The sequence below is a fragment of the Salvia splendens genome, chromosome 5 (assembly GCF_004379255.2).
Source record: "Salvia splendens isolate huo1 chromosome 5, SspV2, whole genome shotgun sequence".
In the NCBI taxonomy this organism is placed as follows: domain Eukaryota; kingdom Viridiplantae; phylum Streptophyta; class Magnoliopsida; order Lamiales; family Lamiaceae; genus Salvia; species Salvia splendens.
The window spans coordinates 2,487,572-2,512,305 of NC_056036.1; the positions used below are offsets into that span (position 1 = coordinate 2,487,572).

Genomic DNA, 24,734 nt, shown 5'->3' on the forward strand with positions numbered 1-24,734 from the left:
TATTTCTATTTATATAGTTCAGATTTCTTCATTCCTATTTTTCGACGGGATACGAATTGAGTAAAATTTGTTCTTCAAATGATAGAAATTATCAAAGATATCTACTGTTTATTGGCACCATGCATGTTTTTGCCATGATGTTTGGTACAAGTAACTTAAATCTTACTAGTATTTAGGAGTAGAGTAACTTTTCTTGTTTGATTGAACCTTTTGCCAATCTGGTGTGCATCAAATATCCTCTTATGCAATCAAATGTATATTACTACTGCATTAATTAGAATAAAACTAAATGGATAAAAAAACCCAACATGTATTAAACGAGAATTGTGCTTGGCATAACATTTCATTCTATGTGTACACACGCATGACTGAGGTTAACTCATTCTCCATGATGAATCATTTTTGCAAGACCCTAATATGTTAATCCTATTTTGGTGATCAAAATAAATTTAAGTACTATTGGGTATTAATTGGCCTAGTAAATTATGGCACTACTTACCTTACTTTATTGATAGGACAACTGTGCACTTAGGTGGGTTGTAGTACTGTACTTTGTCTATGAAATTTATGCTAAAGTAAGCAGTTCCAAAAACCATATTGATAGTTATTTTTATTACCCATAACCTACAAAGAAAATGGTTTACATGTAAGATAAAGCTCTTTATGTACTTGAACTAATTAAGATTATCATCTACTTATTCATTGTAATATAAATGAATATATCTACCAGAGACGTGAAGTGTAATTCGAACTTTTAGGCTAGAGAAAAAGAAGAAATTTCATTTATGAGGGAAGTACAAATGACCTATGTCGAGAGCTCGTTATTTCACCACTACAATTTCGCTCCAAGACATTAGAAAATAAATCATGCTATAATCATAAAAATAAAGCTCAAACTAACATTACAATTGTTGAATTCTGTGGAGTTTATCACAGTTTCTGAATATAGTAAGTTAATGTGTGCTGCTTCCATTCTTTCCCTTCCAAATATATCTCATAAAAGCTGGCTTCTCCACTCGCTCTCACAGTCAACGCAGCAGTGCTTCTAGTCCCATATTTTCCCTACAAAATTCACCAATTAAAACAATCCCAAAAACTCAATTAAGACAAAAAAAACAGAAATAAAAACTATCAGCAATTATTGAGTCACATAATTTACCAGTGGAGTATCTACTTCAACAAAAATGGAGCTCAAATTGTGCTCCCAATCGCGCGGGCATATGTTTGGAAGCTTGTTTTCGTCGGCTTTCTCAGTGTCCCTCATCAGCATCTCCACCAGCTCCTTCACCGGGATCTCGCCCTCCCCGTATCGGTCAACTTGCACCTTGAAGCTCATCTCCAACCGCTCCGCCTAAGGACCAAAAACACGTTGGTTCAAGAAATGCCAGAGTCTTGTGAGATGGTAGAGAGACCATCTCACACGTGTCAAAATCCATATGAGTATCCGCATATAAGATACATGTGCAGTGTAATGGATATTGACTTGTCACATGAGCGTACCATCAGTGGCGGAGGTAGAAAAAAATAATTTGGTAGGGCTCCATTGTCTTAAAAAAATTTTATGGCTAAATATAATTTTCACATATTTTCTAATAGAAAAATTGGTAGGGGGGCTTAAGCCCCTCCTCCCTCTTGAGTGTGTCCGCCATTGCGTATGATGAACATTCATGATGCGTGCTAGTTAAGAAAAAGTAAAGAAGGACAAACAGAGCTTGACACGTCAGACCTTAGGCCATGGGGAGTCGAGCATGGCATTGGAGAGGACGTGGATGCCCGGAGGAACCGGTTGAATGGAGAAAGGAGCCTCTTTAGGCCTATTGGAGACATACACCATGGATTTGGTGACAAGATCAGCCACAATGAGGTTAAACCCATTGTACTCGTTAGCCTCCTTCGACAACTCCTCCGCAAACGCCTTGGGACTCTTGTTACTCTGCCCCACCAAAACCCGAAATATTACATATAGCATCAAATTTAAAAACAAAAAACTTATGTCAGACTGTCTGATGTGTCAAAATACATTTAAGAAACGGATGACGAGGTCTCCCCTAGTCCTGGCCTCGGGGCGGACATCGACCTCCAAAACATTGGTGAGGAACGCGACCCTCCCCTGCTTGGAGGAGGCGAGCCACGTGCCCCCGCCAACCTCATCTCTGCCTCCAATGATCTCTCCACCGTCCCACCACCCGACCGGGGTGGTAGCCCTATAAAATGATAAAAATAATCAAGAATTGGAGGAGAGGGTCATAGGGAGAAGGAGTGTGCATGGGAAACTTACCTATTGTGGTATTCATCCCTGTTGAGGAGAAGGAGGAAAGGGTAGACACCATGTGTTTGCCACATAAACACAGCAATGCACATTTTGCTCTTCAACTATTCTACAATCTTTCCTCTCTTTGTGTGAAAATGAAACAGAGAAGATTGACAAGTTGGGTCTCTTTAAATCCTTTTTTTTCTCTTGTAAAATGCATGCTAGCTTCCTACCTATTTTAGGGATGTACTTTAACTTGATTACACCTCTCTAAGCTCCATTATACACTTTAGGTTTTATTAGTTGAGTTGATCGAATTTATCCCAATCTTTCATTATATTATTAATTATATTTCAAAACTTATCAGTTTTATCTTTGAAAGTATTTATTAATCGTACCAATTTTTATCACGAGTCTTTCAAATTAGTACTACTAGTTACATTCCAAAATTTTCAATCGGTATCTATTGTTTTTAGATAATTATTTGTAAAAAATAAAAAATATTAACATTCACATATCAAATTTATTTTTAGGAGGAAATATATTAGGTCATCTCCTGATACGCCATGTCACAATTCTATTATTGTAGTCATATTTCAATAATAAATACTACTATTGATATTAGTTTGAACCGAGTAAGTTGGTTCGATTGAATCTATTTGATACTCCATGTAACTTTAGAGGGGATTGATGTTTACAAGAATGGCTACTACCAACTATATTCAAATAGGTTGAAAATTTAGTTAGATATGAAATAACTGATTGATAAGGTCTTGCTTTTTTTTTTTCAATTGATGAGGGTTGGCTTGAAAGGAACAATATAGGAGTATATCTTCTTGGTTGGGGCCTGGGGGTATTAATAGAACTAGAATTGGCAAATAAATTTTGATTACTCTTGGATAGAAATGCAATAAATTGTGACTATCATCGTAGTATCGTAAATTCATTGTATAAGACAGTCTAGATTGCAAAAGTTTTATGGTGCCAACAAGTGAAGGGGGGAAAACTCAAATATTTTTCTTGAATTAATCATAATTTTATCAATCAAGTGCAATTATATCCATTGCCAAACTCCCATGTACAATCAATAAAATTAAACTGGATGGCATTTGTGTGACATAATGTGAGATTAGGTTACATATTAAATGAGTTCTTAATTACTTGATTTGATCAGTCACATAACGAGAACCAAATTGCCGAAACAAACATCACGACTAATTGCCATAATCGTGTCTAAATAATTAATTTATTAGGAAAAAATTGACAATGGACATTGAATCTTTTGGCTACTAAACTCGCGACAATTAATATGAAGAAACAGGTAATCTCCAACCATTCACGCCCAACTCAAACTTATTTTTCAGATGCACACCAAATTTAAAAGTAGCTTTACTCCAATCATTTACACCATTGTTAAGTATTTGTCTCTCAAAAAGTAAACACCATATTTGGTGTTATTCCATAGAAAAACCCAAAAATGGATTTTCGTTTGGTATATGGTTAGAGAAATTATCTACATCAAAAATAAGTTTCGGTATATGGTTAGAGATGGTCTAAGCTAAACCTATTTTCCATTAACGTCAAGCCTTAGAGCATCCACATCTGTGCTCTTGCCAACGAGCACGGATGTAGGCTCGGACCCACTTTTACTCCCTGCTCTTAGGCAAGAGCACAACACCCACATTCGTGTTCTTCCTCAAGGACAAGCTCAAGGGTCCCACCATTCTATTATTCAATTTAAATAAAAACATTTCCACAAAATTAAAATGCATTAAAAATATTTGGAATACTTTTACATATTACAAAAAATTAAAAATTACATAATTAAAATCCTAAAAATTTAAAAGTACATAATTAAAATCCTAAAAATTAAAAATTACATAATTAAATTCATAAAATTTTAAAAAACCCACTACTCGTGGCCGAATTTCGCCCAAATGTGTTTGATTAAGTCTTCGTGTAGCTCAATGTGGGCTCGGGTATCGCGCATTGTGTTACTTGTTTCGATCCTCTCGCCTACCGTCGTATGCACACCTCGGCGTGGGGGAGACCTCGCGCTTGAGCTTCCGGCTTCATCCTCGTCGTAAAAGCTAGTCGCCATCGGTCCTTCGTTAGCTATAATCATGTTGTGCAAGATAATACACGTGTACATGATGTCGGTGATATTTTTCACGTACCACATCCGAGACAGGGCCTTCACAATGTTGAATCGGGCTTGAAGGACCCCAAAAGCTCTTTTGACGTCTTTCCGAGCGGACTCTTGAAGCAGCGCAAAAAGAACCCGTCTCGGGTCTTGCGGGTTGCTGAGCGTCTTCACGAAAGTCGACCACCTTGGGTAGACACCATCGGCGAGATAGTAACCCATGTGGTATGCATTTTTGTTGACGGTGAAGTCGATCGCCGGTGCTACACCATTCAAAACATCATTGAAGAGTGGTGAAGAATAGAGCACGTTCAAGTCGTTGTTGGATCCGGCAATACCAAAATATGCATGCCAAATCCATAGGCGGTTGTCGGCGACCGCTTCAAGGATAAGTGTTGGGCAGCCGCCTTTGTGGCAGCTTAAGTGTTGGCCCCTCCAAGCAGTCGGACAATTCTTCCACCTTCAATGCATGCAGTCAATGCTACCAAGCATATCGAGAAAACCATGGACTGTTTCGTGAATACGAAGCAACCGTTGGCAATAATCGGTAGTGGGTGCCCGAAGGAATTTCTCACCGAAAGCTGAACGAACGCCGTCGCAAAAAATTTTAAGGCAAAGGATTCCAGTTGAATCACCGACATGCAAATACTCGTCGAAGAGGTCAGCCGTTTGCCCAGTAGCAAGTTGTCGGATGGCACACGTACACTTCTGCAACGCCGAGAGACTTTGCCGACCGGTTGCGTCTGTACTTGTTTGAAAGTATTCAACACGGGCGGATAATGTGTTGACAATACGCATAAACAAGCGTTTTGACATGTGAAAACGGTGCCGAAAGTAATCTTCCGGAAACCGCGGCTGGTCGGAAAAATAGTCGGTAGTGAGCCTTTCGTTGGCTCCCTCCTGGTCACGATGGATGTAGCGGCGAGTTGATCTAGTTGGTCGAGGAGGAGGGCGGGGATATTCGCGGTGACATAGGCTTCATAGGCGACACGATATTGTTCATAGTATTCTTGTTCTTCGCGCTCCGCTTCCGCAATGAGATTGTTGAAATCCATTTGGGAGGGTTTGAGTGATAGAGGAAGATGTAGATAAGTTGTATTAAAAAAATATGAATGAGAGATGAATGAGAGATGATTTGATGTGAAATAAGGATGATAAATGTGTGTATTTATAGATGATTTTGGGAATAAAAAAAATTCCAGAAAATGGTAAAAAAACGGCCATATTTTTGGGAATCTGAAAATATTTTTTTTTTAATTTTTAGTATTATTTTTTATTTAAAAAAATGAATTTCCAACGGAAATGGCGTTGGCCAATCAGAACGCGCCACGTCAGCTGCTCGCTGGCACGGACATGCTTGATGCATCGAGCAGTGCGGCGCCAGAGGCAAGAGTGCAGCGGCGAGCAGGTGGTGCCTCGCCAGCGGCACGGACAGACGGACGGACGAACGCACCGCTGCGGATGCTATTAGAAAGGAAAAAATTAGAGCCTAAATCTTAAAAAAAAAATCCCAAACTAGTATGACGTTTGTATAGAAAATGTCCTGTGTCTGGTTTTCGACTTTTGAATCTTGATGTAGCTCGTCAGAAGTAACTTTGCGATTTCCATTCTTTCAAAATGATATGTAAAACAACGTTGTTCTTTTAGGCCATTTGCAACGCCGTCTCTTATCCGTCTTTTAATCGTCTCATCCCTTAACTATTCATGGGCCCCACTGTACTTTTCACTACATCTCTTAACTAAGAGACAGAACCTGCAACCCTCCATCTCTTATCCGTCTCTTAACCATCTGTTAACTTACTATTCATTCAATTTTATTTTTTATTTTATCCAACAAATTCAATTAATAAAAAACACACTTCATTAAATAAAATAAAAATACAACTTAAAATCCTAAAAAAATACATAATTAAATTCGTGGCAAAATAAATAAATAAAAAAATATAATTTAAAATAAAATTTTATAGAAATTTAAAAAACTACACCGCCGACGAATCATCTCCCGAAGGCGGTGGCGGTGCACTCAAGCTACCTGGAGGCGGAATACCAATTTGTCTTGCCATATACTCAATTCCGGCAAGATGGGCTTGGTATTGTGGAGGCGTCAAGCGAGAAGTGTCCGCCATCGTGGCGGTCAAGTACATGGACAATAGGGTGTTAGAGCCCGAGCCCGTCTGGCTTGATTCACCTCGGCCCCTCCTCCCTCTAGCCGTCTTCGCCGCCTTGGTCCCTTGCGTCCGACGGCGCACACGGGAGGACCCCCCGGCATCGTCTGTTGTGCCCTCAACCTCTTGCGAGGCAGCCTCTGGTGCGGCGCTGCCCGAACCCCCCCACTAGACGAGTATTGGCCACTCGCCGTGTGCTTTGTGCGCTTCGAGGTCGAGCCCGAGCTGGACCGCACACCGCCGACCCACCTTTCCTCGTCTTTGACGGCCTCCCAGACATTGACATGTCTGAATTCTTTGCCGGTGTCGTCGAAGTAGACTCGCAAAGCCGATCTCAGAATGTCGGCTCTCGTGGCTCCGCTTTGGTAATGAGCCTCTTTGTTCTTGTAGATGCCGCAGTATTTTTTGACCTCCCTGTCGACTCGGTCAAAGTGAGCGCGGAGCATCTTCAATGTGCGGCGGCGGGACCCTCTTCGCTTGATCTCGTTGTAGGCCTCGGTGACCTTTTCCCAGAAGCACTTCCGGGATTGTTGATTCCCGACAATGGGATCGTACGAGGCGCTGATCCAGGCGTTGTACACCGCAATCGTGTCCTTGCGGCTGTACGGATGCCGACCTACATTCTCATCCTCCTCGGCCGCCTCCGCCTCTTCCTCCACGGCGTCGAATGCCCTGGAGCTTCCACCGCCTCGTCCTCCTTCCGGATGGGGTTCATCCGGATAATCCTTCCGAATTTGGGATAATCCCTGCGAATACCTCGGTGCGGAAGGACGAGCGTATGCATCCACATCAAAATGGGTGGTTGGTACCCCCCGGCGTCGACGAGCCCTGGGTGCCCGGCGTAGACGAACCGGAACCAGAACCACCCAACACGTTGTACATGCCCCCCAGTCGCCAAACGCGTTGATGTCAAACCCGCCGGAGCCGCCACCGCCAGAGTTTCCGTCGCCTGACATTTTATGATGAGAGGTTAATTGGAGAGGAAATGGAGATGATTTGGAGGACTTGATGTGTATTTGTTTGTGAAATGAGAATGAAATAGGAGTATTTATAGAATAAAAAAAAGGAAAACGGTCGAAAAACGGTAATGTTACCGTTTTTGATTTTTTATTTATTTATTTATTTTTAATTAAATTCAAATTAAAAATGATTTATTGTGCCAACGTGATGAAGCCCACTCGCGGGCCGGCGAGTGGGCGTCACGCATGGCGCCGTAGTGCGCCACATCGCGCAAGCGCGTGGCGAGACAGCCCGCGAGGTGTCTCGGCGAGACCGGGATAAGGCGAGGCGCTGTAACGCGTCTCGCCGCCCTCTCGTCTCGGCGGGACGAGATACGAGCCACCCGCGAGACGCGTTGCTGGTGTCCTTACCTTTATACTTAAATGTAACTTATAGCTTAATAATTTCTTTTAAGCAAATATAAATTGTGAATTAAGATGATAAGTATTTAACTCGAAGTCCAATCCTACATGGCTACATTTAAAAAAGTGCTTTTCCTCTAATTTTGACCTAAAAATGAATGCAACAATAAATGATTTTGTTATTTGCACCGTTTGTACACAATTAAAATTTTGGTGTATATACTGTTCGGCAGCTGTAGCACTTATTGTATTTACCTACTTGTTGCCATCAATTTGGAGAAAAAGATATGATAGGTAGGCAAAATAGATTTAATTATTGCATTTGATCTTAATATCTAAGTTTTGCAGCTACCTATAGTGATTAAAAAGTAATTAGGGCTGCAATAGCTTTTGTAATTAATCGGAACAGCCTTTTAATTAGTGAAAATTTTGGATGTTGCCTTGTGAGTTTGGATATATTAACGACTTTTTTATGTTCATTTTGTAGATACACTTTAATCTTCATTTTCTAATAAAAAAGATTAAATCATAAAAATTATATAATTAGTTCAATTTGATATCTACCTATTTGATTGTTGTTTGAATCCCAAATTAACAATTAACACATAATACTTGTTAAATACAAACAATATGAAAGCGAAAACTTTGTTGTATTCAAGCTGTCGAGGAATCCGAAGTATGATTGATTCTCTTAACAAGTGATAGATTGATTCTCTTAACAAGTGATAGCACCGTAGAGAATTATTTATTTATTTTTGTTACGTTCATTTGATAGAAATGTGATAATATAATTCATCACTTTGTTGAACAAATTCACGGTCTAAATCTTGAATCTCATGATCTGATTTTTGTAATTCATAAATTTTAACAGTGTTATGGGGCGTTTAATTTTATAAAATGAGATCGATAAGATTGATAGGATATAGTAATGTATACTATTTGGTTGGATTATCTAGTTTTGCATATGTATTTTTTAGTGTGGTATTATAAATTCAAGTATTATAACGAAATGCAAAAAATTAAGTACGGAGGAATGATATGCTACATACGGTTTATGAGCTCCTTATATGAAAACTATTCTCGTTTAACACGCGTTTAACGTTTTTTGTTTTGATTTATACTCCCTTCATTCGCCATTAGGAGTCTCATTTCTTGGCGAATGGGGTTTTAAAAATGTTAGGAAAAGTGGGTGTAAAAAAGATAGTGGAATATAATTCTCATTTGTACTATATATTAGTTTTAAATGAAATGTGAGTGGAATGAGTTAATGTAATGTGAGAGCCTAGTAATAAATATGAACCGGTACTCCTATTCATGGTGGACATACTAAAATGGAAAAACAAGACTCCTATTTGCAGACAGAGGGAGTATATATAGTTTGATTCTATTACATTAAAAAATATTATTCAAATTTTTAATTTCACAAAATTCATAAAAATCGAAGCTTGATTTGCTATTTTATTAACTTATTTTAAATTATAGAGAAAACGAGCAAATCGAACTTTAATTTTATGAATTTTGTGAAATTAAAAATTTTAATAACATTTTTAATGTATTATAATCGAACTATATATAAATCAAAACGAACAGTACTAAACGTGAGTCTAACGAGAGTGGTGCTCACATAAAATATGTAGCATATTATTCCTTGTTAAGTACAATAATTTTTTTTAAATGCACTAAGTCGAGGACAGAATGTGCTGGATATTGAGATTTTTCTCTTCTAGGTTGAAGCATGAGGAAAATCAACCCAACTTGAATTTTTAAAAATTTCAATGCCGATTAGGTGTGCATCAATTATCTATCACGAATCTAATTATATAACTACATATTTAATAAATTTAAATTGTTTACTAATCATATTTTTCACTCTAGCGCGTGACAAAGTCACGTTGTTTTATTGATTACTTTTGATGAAATTGACTATTGAGAGTCTGGTTGATTTAATGCCGCAAAATAAAATGAAGCCCATTGATAAAATTTGGGCCCTATCAATAGGGAAGCATTCATATATTTGTGTGCATATATATAATTTACGATGACAATAAGGATTTGTGGAACTTGAACCCAAAATTCTTTAAATGGAACTAAGCCTATGATATTTTCACAATAGAAATAATCCTCAAATTATACTAACTTATCTTATTAGCATTCTATCGTAAAATTAGTTGTACAATGCTACTCTTCTTCATATTTTTAAAAATTGGTGTCGAACAATGACAAATTCAAGAAATGGAAATTGTGGCATCGACAACAGTTTAAAATAACGAATTTAATCCAACATTCGTAGATCGATGAGGGAATTTGCTTACCTTGTGTGACCCCACCTCCATCTATCGATATGTATCATATCAAAATAAGACAATAAAGGAGAAAGTATTAGACATATGTGTCATTATACATGTTAGTGAATGAAGTTGATATAAGAAGAAGACATGTAAAATTTCTTTATATTGAGTAAGCTTTGCATCGGGAATGATATAGTAAGGACACACACAGTGGGGCGAACGATAGGCCGCCCGATGCCTCGGGCGCGTAATCGTCCGTCACTGTGGGTGCGTGGACGATGGACGATGCGTCGTCCTCGCCCGACAGATAGTCCGCGGAGGAAGCGCGGACGATAAGGCATCGTCCGCCCACTGTGGGTGACGCGGACGATGCAATGCGTTTTTATTTTTTTATTTTTTTAAATTCGAAAAATTCATTTATATAAATACCCCCTACCCCACCTTCATTTGTAACATTTTCATTCGCATTTTCACTCTCAATTTACACTAGAAAATGGATTCTGGTGATTACTCAAGTCCCAATAGTCCGATGTTTGGAGGTGGTGCACGTTGGCCGGGTACACAACCTGACAAATATCGGTCGTTCGACCCCGACACGCAGTACGATCCTGAATTCAGTACACATTCGTACGGTCTGTCTGACATGGAGCCGTCTACAACTCGCCCCGCCGCCCCCACCCCCGCCAGAAAGAAGCGGATTAAGTACCGGGCGTACAAGTTGCCACCTCCGGCAACGAATGAAGAGTACGCCCCCCGGGAGGACGAACTACCAACCGGATGAAACCCTCGTCTTGGCGAGGTGTTGGATGGATATTTCGGAGGACCCGGTATTCGTGAACAACCAAAAGCAGCTTGCGTACTGGGAGCGCATCGCCGAGCGCTACAATGAGGCGAAGCCGCCGAGCGCGTACAAGCGCCATAGGGAGCAGCTCCGCAAGCACTAGGATCAGGTTAAGAAGCAAGTCAACCTGTTCGCGGCGGAGTACGAGAAGTGCTCGAGGGAGCAAGGAAGCGGCGAGAGCCTGAACGATGTGAGCGATAGAGCGCTGTTGTCGTACCAGTCCATGTACGATTCTTGAAGGACAAACAGAAGTTCCAAGGCAGGATTCTGCACACCGGTGCGACAAAGAGGACGAAGACCACCGACATTGGTGGTTACACGAGCAGCAAAAACGGCGCATATCCGGTGGACCTCAACCAGACGTACACGGAGGATGAGAGTTTCGACACACCGATGTCCTCCCGGCGTCCCGTAGGCGTCAAGGCTGCGAAGAACAAGGGGAAGGCCAATGCGACATCCTCCTCGCAAGCCGCGGCCGCCCCACCATCGCCGATCCCGACCCCGACCCCGTCGGCACTTGCCTACGCGGATTTGGCAACGGCCTCGATGGCGCGGACGTTGTTAGACACGCATAACGCCCTCATGAAGTGTACGAACCCAGACAAAGCCAAATACCTCCGGGGGTTGATCGGTGAGCTGCGCCGTAAGTTGGGGCTTTTGTAGAGTAGTCAACTTTTTTTTTTATTCTAACTCGTGTAATTTTTTTCAATCAATGTAGTATTTGCCGTTTTTTAGTTTATCGGTGTGTTTTTTAATTAGTTTGCATTTATATATTTGAAAACATTTAAACTAATTAACAAAACAATAGTAAAACATATAGGGCGCCCCTTAGGGCGCCCCACTTCAGGTGAAATGGTAGGAGGATAAAATACTGACGTGGCGGTGCATAATGCGGGCTTTAGGGCGCGCCTTAGAACGCCCCAGTGCTTATGCCCTAAAAGTATAATAACTTTAATATATGCATATAAAAAGGTAAGGAAAAGGGTGTGTTGCCCTAACAGAATGATTATTGAACTAGTAAAAGTTCATACAGTATATTATTATACGGTATCAATAAATTTAGTATTACCATTAATAAACATAGAATAACTAAAAATTAGAGATAGGAAAAGGAGATAAAGGAAAGAAAAAAAAAAACGTAAGAACATCCACAATGGAGGCTAGCGGATAGGCTAACCGATCGCGGGCGCTAGCCGACCGCTAGCCTCCATTGCGACAATTTAGGCTAGCCGTCGGCGAGCTCTAGCCGATTTGCGGGCGCTAGCCGACCGCTAGTCGCCATTGTCACCTTGACGTGGTGGAAGTCATCAGTTCGAGTTTTGGTTCCTTTGATTGATTTATTTGTAAACCCTTCCCCGCGGGCTCGGAATCGGTTAGCCAATTTTTTTTTAATTATGTAATTTTTTTTAATTTACTTTTTTTAATTTAAATAAAATTATTGCATTTTCCCGTATCTCTGTCGTAAATTTAATTCCGTATTTGCGTGATTGTAATTTTTAATTATGTAATTGCGTAATTCGTGTGTGGAAGAGGAGTCTTTTTTAAATTAATGTAATTTTTTTAATTAATGTATTGTTTTAAAATTTTAATATTATTATTGAATTTTCTCGTATTTTTGTCGTAAATTTAATTCCGTATTTTACGTGATTGTAATTTTTAATTATGTAATTCCGTAATTCGTGTGTAGAAGAGGAGTTTTTTTTTTTAAATTAATGTATTTTTTTAATTAATGTATTTTTTTAATTTTAATATTATTATTGAATTTTCCAGTATCTGTGTCGTAAATTTAATTCTGTATTTTGTGTGATTGTTAATTATTTGTTTTTATAATTTTGTTTATTGTGGCTAGGCTATGACTGGGCTATTGCTTGTCTAGTTGCTTGTCAGAAGTTTTTAGTGCTGATAATGTGGCAGTAGGAGTTTGTGACTAGCCTATGATCGAGCTATTTCTACTGTGGATGCTCTAAACCAGACATCGTTTGGGAGTAGTTAAATTTACATAAAGAAGAAAAGGAAAAAAAGGAAAGGCTCTCTCTATACTCTTTCACTCCAAAACCCAAAATCAATGGGTAAGGTGCCAACTGCGGCAGCAGCAGCAGCAGCAACGGAGATGAAGAGAACGAAGAAGAAGGGCCGTCCTTTGAAGAACCCCCCTCCCATCTCACCCCCTTCCAAAACCCCTCTTTCCAATTCCGCAAACCGGCGAACCACCAGCCGGAACCCTAATAATCTCAATTCTCCGGCGCGGTCGGAATTCGACGACGACGAAGACGAGCGCAAGGAGAAGAAGGTCAAGCTCGTCGTCCGCCTGCCTCAATCGGATGAGAAGACGAAAGACGATGAGAAGAATCAGCTCCAGCAGAGCGGGCGGCATTCCGATTCGGGTTCCGAGTCCGGGTCGGACTACGATTCGGACCCTGGGGATGAGGATCGGGAGGGGCCAACGAAGAAGCAAAAGATAATTGGCGGATCTGACGATGGGGGTTTGGATCAGGTTTGGATTTGCAGCTCAATTTGTTAGATTTTCGGGAAATTGCACTGGGTTTTGGCGTTGTTCGCCGCTGGCAAGATTTGATTTGCTTTTGCTTCCATAATTTTTAAAAAATTTTGTTGTGAATAATTTTGAGACCAAAGTTTCTATTTTGGTAGTAATATTTTGTCCCCTAATTATCTGGTAGTTTTAAATGTGGGTTTTGATTTAATAGGGGTTTTGGGATTTCCCGCTCAAAAAAATTAATGTTTTTACTTTTCTTTTTCTATGCTGTAGCTTCTTAAGATCTGAAGCGGGTATTGTGTTTTGAATTAGTCAATAAACCAAATTAATGATTCTGTTTCCTTGTAAAGATGTGATTTTTACATGATTTCTTTACGTTTTTGCAGTTTCTTTGTAGTTTATTGGAAATAAAACATACGTGTATGAGTCATGTACTATTTCCTTTCCAAATAAAGAATTTTCTCAAATTTTACTGCAATAGCTATTTTTTCATTTGTTTATATAGCAGTGTGTTTTGATAAAAGTTCAGTTGTGGCTTTACCTGAATTGATTATTTTTGCGCACTGCTGATGCTATATTTTCATTAACTGATTCGTGGTCTACTTAATTTTGTGTAATTGCTGATTTTGAGTGAATAATGGGGTTTTGAATCATGAGGGTTGCATTGCTCTTTGCAGATTAAAGAGGTCATGAAAGGGACGGACACTCCTATACAAGGTTCCAATCATAATTTTTGGAGTTAGGATAATAAAGATAAATAAAGTTGAATAAATATGCTTGGGATTGTGTTCATGTTTTGATTTGACTGTGGACTCTCGTTTAATTGTGGACAGGGTCACCATTGGAGTCTGGTCCCACAGCTCCTTTACCTGAAAAAAAGTTGTTGGTCTTCATTCTTGACAGGCTTCAAAAGTATGCACTAGCTTTTGTACTTCTTTTTCGTTTCGCCTGGTGCTTACTTTTTTCCCTATCGCGGACTGTTTTATTTCTGGTTTGTCAGCAATAGTTTATTGGATGTATCTTGATGCAGGAAGGACACATATGGAGTATTTTCCGAGCCTGTGGATCCGGAGGAGGTGATGTCATTATCACCAATTGTTTATAATCCTTGATCGTTCTTCTCTGTTGCTGATCTAGACAGTTTTTCTTGCAGCTGCCTGATTATTTTGACATAATAAAGTATCCGATGGATTTTGGGACAGTGAGGAAGAAACTTGAGAGTGGAGCTTACAAAAACATGGATGAGTTGGAGGTTGGTTTGATGACGAGAAGCCGAACTCATTTAACCTATAATGCCTTATGTGTTGTCTTTGTTCCATTTCTTTTTAGTTGACTGAAATGGTTTGCGAATATGGTAGGGTGAAGATATTACTATGTAATTATTCTTTACCAAGATCCCGTAGTCCATAGTTTTTGGAGAGAACTTATTATGAAAATGAAATGGAAGGTGAAAGCTTTGTGCTGAGGGCAGATTTACTGATACTTAAAAGTCTTCTATAGCCTTGATTAGGAACATGGTAGAACAGTTATTTCTGGGAATATAATGGTGATTAGATGCTTCCAGAACCAATATGATTGATACTAGGAGTGTCGATAATTCATCTGGATACACTCACTATGTCATTCACTTCACTGTGTTGATCTTTTTTCTTATTCAATAGGTATTCTTGTTGTAGTATTTTGATGGTTAAGAGAATTACTTACGCATACTCTAGGGATAGTGCATCAGTAATGGTGACGTTGCATACCATCTTAAATTGATTTATATAATACTCCCTCCGTCCCCTAAAAATAGAAATTCTTTCCTTTTTGGTCCATCCTCTAAAATTAGAAAGTTTCTATTTAAGGAAATTTCTTTCTCTCTAATGAGGTGAGATCTATTTTCCACTAACACACTTCTCTTTCTACATCTCTCTTACTTTACCAATTTTGTATTAAAACCCGTGCAATTTCAAAAGTTCCTATTTTTATGGGACGGAGGGAGTATTGCTCATTTTTTTTGTTTTTGGCCTATAGTTTGATTCAACAGTTTATTCTTGTCAGTTCAGCTTTGGTTTCTTCTATCATGTAACTGAGGCACAAACTATGCGAACGCAACTAAATTGCACTCAACTTTTCTTTTTTGTAAATTTCAGGCGGATGTAGATTTGATATGTTCCAATGCCATGCAATATAATGCGTCAGATACAGTCTACTATCGGCAGGTTTGGCTTGTTACGAATTCACACATCTTTTCCTTGTTTCGTCCTCCCTGACTCCTATCTGAATAATGGGAAACATTAGGCACGGACTATACAAGAGCTTGCAAAGAGAGACTTTAAAAATCTGAAGCATGAAGGTGCTGATGGCGTACCTCAGCCCAAGATAGTCCGGAGAGGCAGGCCGCCAAGCAGCAAGAACCACAAGAAACCTCTGGAGACATCCCCATTAGATCGTGTTGGTACTGACCTTACTACAGGTGCAACTCTTGCTAATGGAGAAGATAAGGCAACTGGATCTAATTCTTACAATCTAAGAAAGTCATCACCGTTATTTAGGTACCGGTCGTCTGACCCATATATGTCATCTTACTCTTCAAGAAATGGTGAAAACCACTCTGAGTATTCGACGGATTGGAATAACGAATTTCCAGGTATTTATCCGTACACTTTCTGAAAGTCCCCACCACTAGTAAATTTTCATGCAACGAGCTAACCTCTTCTTTTCCAACTTGCAGCATCGATTTTAAGGGCTGACATGAAATATGGAAAAAAACAGTTTACAGTGGATGAGAACAAGCGCGATACCTACAGGCAGTTTGATCAATTGTCTTTAGGCGACAACTCCCCCATTTTGTTTCATTCAAATGGAAACATGAAGCGACTTGTGCCGGTATAGTTTTACACAAATTGGGAATTGCATGTGCTCATTTCAAGCGCCTTACTTACCTTCCGTTCATCTTGTAGGTGGGTCTTCAGGAAGCCCTTGCTTATGCTCGAAGCCTGGCAAGGTATGCTGCAAATCTCGGCCCTGCAGCTTGGAAGCTGGCATCGAAGAAGATAGAGGCTGTCTTACCTGCAGGGGTACAATATGGTCCTGGCTGGGTGGGTGAAAACGGAGCACCTCCCCAGCCATTGCTTATTACCTCAACCGAGAAGCAGAAACTGCCCGTTGGTGATTTTAGTGCGAGCAAACTCGTTACACCCTCAACTTCTGGCTTAAATTCTTCTGCCGGGGCTGGGCCTTGTGAAGCTATGGTTGAAGCTGTTAACAAACTCAACAACCAGAATGAGGTAGCTGGACAAGGTGACCCGTCTTCTTGGAGAACACAGTTCCCATCCCAGCAAAATCATATCCATAGAAATGGTTTTAGCGGAATGTTTGGGTCCGGTTCAACTGCAAGAGCAACGCCACAACATTCAGTCACCGAAGGTGTCTCCTCTCCATTTCCGAAGGTGGAAATGGTATCCTCAAATGATCGTTCATCGAGCCATTCTTCACCTATCGAGCAAGCTAAGTTACCCCCTGGATTTCAAGCGGGTCAAGTTAAATCCTCTAACGCCCTTGGAGAAGGTGAAATACGGAGCTCTGTCAAATCTTCGTGGCCAGTGCAGCAGCAAAGGTACAACCTTGCAGTTCCACCGGATCTGAATGTACGAGTCCCGGCTGGCTCACCTGGTTCGAGCCTGCAAATTGGTTCACCGCGACAGCCGGATCTGGCATTACAGCTCTGAATACTGATTCTTCCGAAAGATAAACACAGGCTTGCTCTCAAGGGCCGGAGCTCGTCGGAAAGCTTGTATAGATCGGCGGTGTATCTAATTCTTTAGGCAGAAACTAAAGGCTGTTTTAACATTTATGACTTGGAGGATGACGGGACTGGGGGAGACGATAGGCGGGAGATTTCGTGGCCGTAAGCAAGGTTTTAGGTTGTTTGAGTAGAGATTGGATTACAGATATAGGTTTCTGCATTTGGATATGAATCAACAGTCAGTGTAACAATATTTACGGAGTTTGCTTGTGAGCTCATTCATTTAGTCCAAATACTGTATGAAAAATCTGAGATTACTCTGCTGTTATGTATGATCATAACATCATATTTCTATGAGTCGAAGTTGGTGAAAGGCGAGATCAAGAGCCGGTGAGTTGGGGGACGAGATCGAAGATCGCAGTTGACACAGCTTGTGGCCTTGAATAGTTGAATACCTCCGCTGCCAAGCGAATTTGCCCGGGATATACCGTCATCTCAAGTTATCAAACATACAATTGGACAATGACTTTTATGTAAACTTGTCTGATTTTTGGCTCACCAAGCTCGGGCCGGTGGGGGACAACACCCACCTCGATGCACGAGTGACGGGAACGTATGACTATTGCACCTCCGAATGTGCAATAAGTGGTAATTGCACCTAAAAATCCAACATCTACTACTTTTGAGTCGGGCTGCTAGAGCTCATCACGGGCTGCAAGGGATCATCACGGGCCGTGAGTGATAGGGTCGTTGTAGGTATACACAAATGGAGTGGCAAAGGGGTTTAGAGCATCCACAACCGTGCTCTTGCCAGCGGCACGGTTGTGGGCCCGGGCGGTACTATTCATGCCTGCTCTCTGGCAAGAGCACAATACCCACAACTGTGCTCTTCCGCAAGGACGAGCACAATTAATATAAAATTCAATTAAACAAAAACATTTCCATAATATTAAAATTCATTTAAAAACCACAATAAATATTACAAATTACAAATAAAATTAAAAATTACATAATTAAAATCCTAAAAATAAAAAATTACATAATTAAAATCCTAAAAATTAAAAATTACATAATTAAACTCCTAAAAATTAAAAATTACATAATTAAACTCATAAAAATTGAGATTTAGAGAGTTGTTTAGTATAGTGTCATTTTTTGTGTTTGAAATGAGAGTATTTATAGATGAAAGTATGAATTTTGGGGTAAAAATAATGAAAAAAAAATAAATTAAAAGTGTGGAAAAAATGGATATATTTTATTAGGAAGTGAGAAAATATTTTTTTATTAATTTTGAATTTTTCAGATTTTTTCGATTTTATTAAAAAAATAATAATAATAAATGATAAATCAACGGGCCAATCAGAAGCTGCCACGTCGCCACCCTCGTGCTCTTGCCGCTGGCACGGACGTGCTCTTAGCTAAGAGCACCACCCTGCCAGCGGCAGGGCGCATCAACGGACGAGCTTCGTCCTTGCCAGCGGCAAGGACGGCGGTGAGCATGCTGCTCACCGCTGCGGATGCTCTTAAGCCCATATCAAGCAGATTTTTTATTTTATTTTTCCTTCAAAAATATCCGATTTTTTATGTAAATTATTACGCAAAAGTCTTCATAATGATCGGAATCACCCAAAATACATGTATTCTCGATTTCTCTACTATTATTTCATAGCTAGGCTTGGCCTGAATATATAAATATGTCACAGTTTAATGCCAAATTTAAATAGCAGAGAGCAAATAAATCGAATCTAGAAGCATCGAAAATGGAAAATTTGTAGCACGAAATTTCTTAGAAATCATGCTTAAAGTGAACAATCCAGGAAGGGTTGGCTGACTTTTATTATATCATTCATTATTGTTTTTAAATTCACTTCTTTTTATTATTTTTTCATTACTTGGAGGATATTTTTTAGGAAAAGTGGATTCAGTTTGATTCCTTTGCTTACAAACAAAGAATTCCGTGAATCAATTTAATACTACTATTGACTTTATGATTGTCATCTTTTCCTTATCTATTAGGAGTATGTAATTAATTAACTCTTATCTTTTTCCAGTGGTTTGTTTTATTTAATTAAATCACGTGTAAAACGTCACCACTAAACATATTTTAAATATTACTAAAACAAACCATTTAATTTAGTGCATATGTAATGACTGTCATCAGTCATCACTATATATATTTTAGATCTTTATTTTGTAATAAAGGTCTTATTTGATTTTGTAACACGTATGATAAATCACATACAAATTGTATGCACCATGAAATAATTAAAACTAAAGTAGCATAGGAATATATCTCATTTTAGTTATTGACAATAGCTTATTGAAAATGGGTCTATTTTTCTTTGTCGTGAAAAAAGGTGAATGATGATATAGGCTCACATTTTCTTCTTCATTAATTATATATTCTACGTAAACATTTATTCGATGCACCTTACAACTGTACTAACATACATAGGCCCCATATTTTGCTATAATTTCAAGATAATATTATACGAATTTTAATGTAATGTTAATAATGTAAGAAAAAAATGTATAGAAAAAATGAGCAAAGTATGTTTAAAATGAGACACCTAATAAGAATTTATGAAATTGTTAATAATGTAAGAAAAAAATGTATGGAAAAAATTATCAAAGTATGTTTAAAATGAGACACCTAATAAGAATTTATGAAATTGAAAAGCATAGTAATTTTTTAGAGGATTAAGTATAATAATATCTTTGTCCATAAAAAATAGACTAGGTTTACCATTTTGATCATCCATCAAAATTAAACTAATTTTAAAAATGGAAATTTTTAAATACTAGTAATACTACTACTTAGCAATGTGTACCCCACAGTCCACAAATTCTAATTCACCACCGTTTTGCTCCTCCTCTCTTACTTTATCAATTTATATGTTAAAATTTGTATTATCTACAACTTTATTTGTTTTTTTTTTAAATATTGTACTACTAGAAAGTTCAATTACTTTGGGAGAGAATTTTTTGAGGAAACTTCCGTCGGTTTTGATGTTTTCAATTCATTAGCTGTCAACTTTAGGATAAGCATAAACGGTTTTAATAAGGAGTAACACATTATTCAACATAAATATGGTAATCATTGTCATACTATACACCTAATTATTTTACAAGAAAGTATTATTATAAATTATTAAATACTTAGCAATTTATTAAATAAAATTTAACGTAACTTCTAGAATTACCCATCATATTTTGTACTACTACTCGTATACTCCCCCCGTCCCCAAAGAATATGCACTTTGGGGACGACACATGTTTTAATGTAAAATTGGTAGAGTAAGAGAGATGTAGAGAGAAAAGTAAGTAAACTATTGTTAGTGGAGAATGGATCCCACCTAATTAGAGATAAGAGACTTTCTAAAATTAGAAAGTGTATATTCTTATGGGATGGACTAAAAAGGAAAGAGTGTATATTTTTGTGGGACAGAGAGAGTATATCTTAACTTTTGGTTATAAAGAGAAGCAATGGCAGATCTAGAGGGCAGAAGGGGGCGGTCCCTTCCGTGCGATTAATTTCCTTTTATCTGGACGTAAAATTGCAATGTTCGTCCCTTCTATTTTCCTTGACGTCGCCCCATTGTTAAAAAAAATCAATTCCACCCAAATTAGTACTCCCTCCATCCTGCTTTAGGAGTCCCAGTTGAGTCGGACACATTTTTAAGAAAGTGTTTGAGTGTGTAATAAATAAATGTTATAGTGGATATTGTGACCCATTTTTAATTGAGTGCGTAATAAATAAATGTTGTAGTGGATGTTGGGATCCACTTTTAACACTTTTTTACTTACTTTGTATGCATTTTTTATTAGTTTATCCCAACCGGGACTCCTAAAACGGGACGCCCGAAATTGATCAACCGGAACACCTAAAACGGGACGGAGGGAGTAATATATATTTCACCCACTCCATTTACGAATCCTGGATCCGCCCACTAAAGAGAAGGGCATGGAGTTCTATTATAATCTTTATACTGGACATATACAGCCATAAATTATCCCTAGTTGGTCACTCATCAACAAATTCGTCATTTTTTTGGCGCATCATCAACTCAAGTTGCACATTTACACTCAAATTAGTGACAAAATCTGCAAATGGATTACTTTCTCTAAACACACTATTCCACTCTTTCTGTGATTAATTTTTAACATTTCTACCAACTAATGAAACATAAAAAATCAACTCCTCTATCATTAAACAAGTGAATAATTTACACATTTTCATTTATCATGATGATACTTGTAGGCATTTTTAAGCCTTTATTGTCACGCCAATTTAAGTCCGTCGTACTCGTAGCTCTCGTTGCTATTGTACCAACTTAAGCATCTTATTTATCGATTTGACTAGCTTTAACTCATTGGTACGGACCAATCTCGATCCAAGCTCTACATTATAAGTAGCATACAAAATCGAGCCGAAAACAAATCACACGAATTGGAGTGAAGTGTGTGCAGCAAAGACTGGGTCGAAAAACACGTCAACAACAATAGCGCTTTTAGTATTTTCAGCCGTGTGAAAAGTAGGCCACCTCGACTAAAGTCGCTATCCACATTCATGTATATGACGCGGTCCATACGCTGTTTTAAATCTCAATAAAAGATATTGTATCCAACTGCACGGATCCTCACTGTCGAGAATATTTATGACGTATCCGATGACGTCACTCCGAAAGCCATGATTACGGTTGCGGACTCGTTTTTTTTCCTTCATCATTTCAATAATTTAACTCTGATGTTTGTCCCATTATGCTAAGAGCATCTCCAGTGGGCGGACATCCCACTCGGACATCCACTAGGACATCCCAAAAACACCTCCTGCCACGTCACTAGGACATCCCACCCCACTGCCACATCACTAGGACATCCCCTGCATATCTGCCCTTCCCATCGCCCTTCCCACTAGGATATCCCGCAATTAAAAAAATCACAATAATTTAATTTGTAGAAATGAAATTTGTAGTAAAAGAAGAGAGAAACTTGTTAACACAAGTGGTGCAAATGAAATGAAGTTCAACGAGCCGTATATATAGAATTTAAAAAAAAAAAAAAATCAAATCAAATATCGGACGTCCGACCGGGACGTCCGACCTTCGCCACAGTGGCGCCCGTCCACCCGCCCGTCCCCGGGACGTCCGAGGACACCCGACGTCCTCACGGGACGTCCGTATCCGACCTCCGACCTCCCAACGGCGGACGTCCCGTCGCCCTTCCCGGTGTCCGACCGGACGTCCTACCGGAGGGGCGCCATAGGAGATGCTCTAAGCTTTATAATTTCACGTGGGAAATTGGCATAAAATCATTATGTTTGGTGATTTCGTCCTAAAACATTAAAATCAGTTTAATTTTATTATTATAAAAATTTAAAAATATGATCATTTACGTATGATAAAAGTGATATTATTGATGATGTTTCAAGTTAAACAATTCCGTTTTCTTTGTAATAGACGGTGTCATTTAATTCAATTGATGGTAATGTTCGTATATGATATTTTTTTGCTGTTGTATTAGATATAATTTTATAAAAAATTTAATTAGATAATAATGGAGAGTAAATTCAAATTTTATTATTTTTTGGGTGAATTTTTAAAGCTCTACTCCCTTCGTCCCTAAAATAATTATCCACTTTGGTTCCGACACGGGTTTTAAGAAATATAAAGGAAAGTTAGTTGAAAAAGTTAATAGAATGTGAGTCTCACTTCTATATATTAGTTTTTTTACTCCTATTCGTCCCACGTTATTTGATGCGATTCTTTTCAGCACGAGATTTTAAAAAGTCGTGTTTAGTGAGTTAAATAAAGTAAATGAGAGAATAAAATGAGAAAGTAAAGAATGAGTGAAAAGAAAGATTAAAGTAGGCGTAATTAAATGTTTTGTTTTTAGCCAAAAAGAGAAATGACTCAAGTAACTTCGAACAACAGAAAGTGGAACACGACCCAAGTAACTTGAGATATAAGAGATAATAAAATGTGAGTGGATGGAGAGACTATTTACCATTTATGATAAAAGTGAAAATGAAAAATTACAGAGGAACTACGAAGTTTGAAAAAAATGAAGGGGAACGGAGTGAGTTTTATTTAGGGAACATTATTATACCAAAGGATATAAAATAAAAAACTTGATACATCACTGTGGAATTCAAAATGATAAAATCTTAATTCCATTAGCAGAAAGAGTCAAATGTAACATCATTTTAGTTAGAGGAGCAATTGTAATTATTGGGTACGTGCATTGCGTAGATATTCAATACAGTAGTATATATCAAATTGTTATCAAAGTATAGAATGAATTTGATGAGTAAAAAATCTCTTAGATTGCGATTTGGAACATTATTACTCTTTCAAATCGACTAGATAGTGGAAATAGTCAATGAGGAACTCTGATTATATAATAAGATGAACCGGTCAAAATAAATTTAGTGAAACCTAACATAATTAAACAACCACCGAAAATTTTAAAGTAGAACATAATAGTATAAGTTTTGACATAAAATAATACTGTCACAGTATTCTTTCATTAAATTCAAAATATATTAGTTTAATTCCGAAATGCCATATCATCGCATCTTTTGCTAATTAGTTTGCATAAAATAAAATTTATTGATATGTGATTATGAGTTATTATTTGCCACATTAGTTAATTGTAACTAAATTCTAATTACGTTCAATAAATTCTTAACAATTGTTATTAATTTATGATTAATTAACATCGGTAGGGAGGAGAGTATGTAATAAGTTCAAAATTAAATGTTGTGAAAATTCCAACATGTTCAAGATCGATCATTGAGTTCTTTTTGTACAAATTTTCTTTATATAATTTACATTAGTTTCTACACCAAGCTGACCAATAACACTGACATTTATTTCACATGGAATATAAAGACGAAGAAGAAAGAAATATTGCAGATGGGAACTTGAAAATGTATTATTGACAAAACATGAAAATATTAGAATAAAATTATGTGAAGCACACCAAGTGGGCCCGCGTCAAAAAACAATTCACTTGTATTGTACTGTAATAGTTCAATGTTTGCATATGTCGTGACATTAATATTGAATAATTTTACATCCTCCTATATATGAACCATAGTAATTCAGGATATGTACAAAAATGTTTACAATTTTAAGTTCTCCACTAAAATTCGATGGATACACACTATGTTTACAATTTATTATACCCAATGTTTTAAAAACCAGACCGGTGAGTGAACCGGCAAAGCCACTGGTTCATGGTTCAACCGATCCAACCGGTTTAATCACTGGTCGAACCGTTATACTGTTATAAATGTGTATATATATAATTAAATAATATACCAAATATTTTTAATTAAGTGAATGATAGAATATATAATATATTAATAGTATATCCGAAAAATATTACACCTCTACCTATAAAAGTTTAGTGAATAATAGAATTTTATTAATTTTTTTATCAATAAATATGATTAAA

General features: G+C 38.0%; 2 protein-coding genes across 2 annotated transcripts; one reads left to right on the forward strand and one right to left on the reverse strand.

Moving 5' to 3' along the window:
• Nucleotides 1-760: 760 nt before the first annotated feature.
• LOC121803106 (transport and Golgi organization 2 homolog) lies at nucleotides 761-2,414 on the reverse strand. The gene is made up of 5 exons (XM_042202810.1): nucleotides 2,279-2,414; nucleotides 2,021-2,204; nucleotides 1,727-1,933; nucleotides 1,160-1,351; nucleotides 761-1,062 (listed from the first exon to the last, which is right to left on the reverse strand). The coding sequence occupies exons 1-5, from the start codon at nucleotides 2,359-2,361 to the stop codon at nucleotides 931-933; spliced, it is 798 nt and encodes a 265-aa protein (XP_042058744.1). The 5' UTR covers nucleotides 2,362-2,414; the 3' UTR covers nucleotides 761-930.
• Nucleotides 2,415-13,050: 10,636 nt separating this feature from the next.
• LOC121804473 lies at nucleotides 13,051-17,590 on the forward strand. The gene is made up of 9 exons (XM_042204027.1): nucleotides 13,051-13,543; nucleotides 14,221-14,260; nucleotides 14,377-14,455; nucleotides 14,574-14,619; nucleotides 14,697-14,795; nucleotides 15,679-15,747; nucleotides 15,827-16,175; nucleotides 16,260-16,414; nucleotides 16,489-17,590. The coding sequence occupies exons 1-9, from the start codon at nucleotides 13,115-13,117 to the stop codon at nucleotides 17,254-17,256; spliced, it is 2,034 nt and encodes a 677-aa protein (XP_042059961.1). The 5' UTR covers nucleotides 13,051-13,114; the 3' UTR covers nucleotides 17,257-17,590.
• The last annotated feature ends 7,144 nt before the right edge of the window (nucleotides 17,591-24,734 follow it).

Coding starts and splice junctions, on each gene's coding strand:
- LOC121803106 (XM_042202810.1), bottom strand. CDS start 2,361: ATGTGCATTGCTGTGTTTATGTGGCAAACACATGGTGTCTACCCTTTC. Junction 1,934..2,020: donor TCGTCATCCGTTTCTTAAAT/GTATTTTGACAC, acceptor TTGGTGGGGCAG/AGTAACAAGAGTCCCAAGGC. Junction 1,063..1,159: donor TTGAAGTAGATACTCCACTG/GTAAATTATGTG, acceptor TGAATTTTGTAG/GGAAAATATGGGACTAGAAG.
- LOC121804473 (XM_042204027.1), top strand. CDS start 13,115: ATGGGTAAGGTGCCAACTGCGGCAGCAGCAGCAGCAGCAACGGAGATG. Junction 14,796..15,678: donor AAAACATGGATGAGTTGGAG/GTTGGTTTGATG, acceptor TGTAAATTTCAG/GCGGATGTAGATTTGATATG. Junction 16,176..16,259: donor TTGGAATAACGAATTTCCAG/GTATTTATCCGT, acceptor TCCAACTTGCAG/CATCGATTTTAAGGGCTGAC.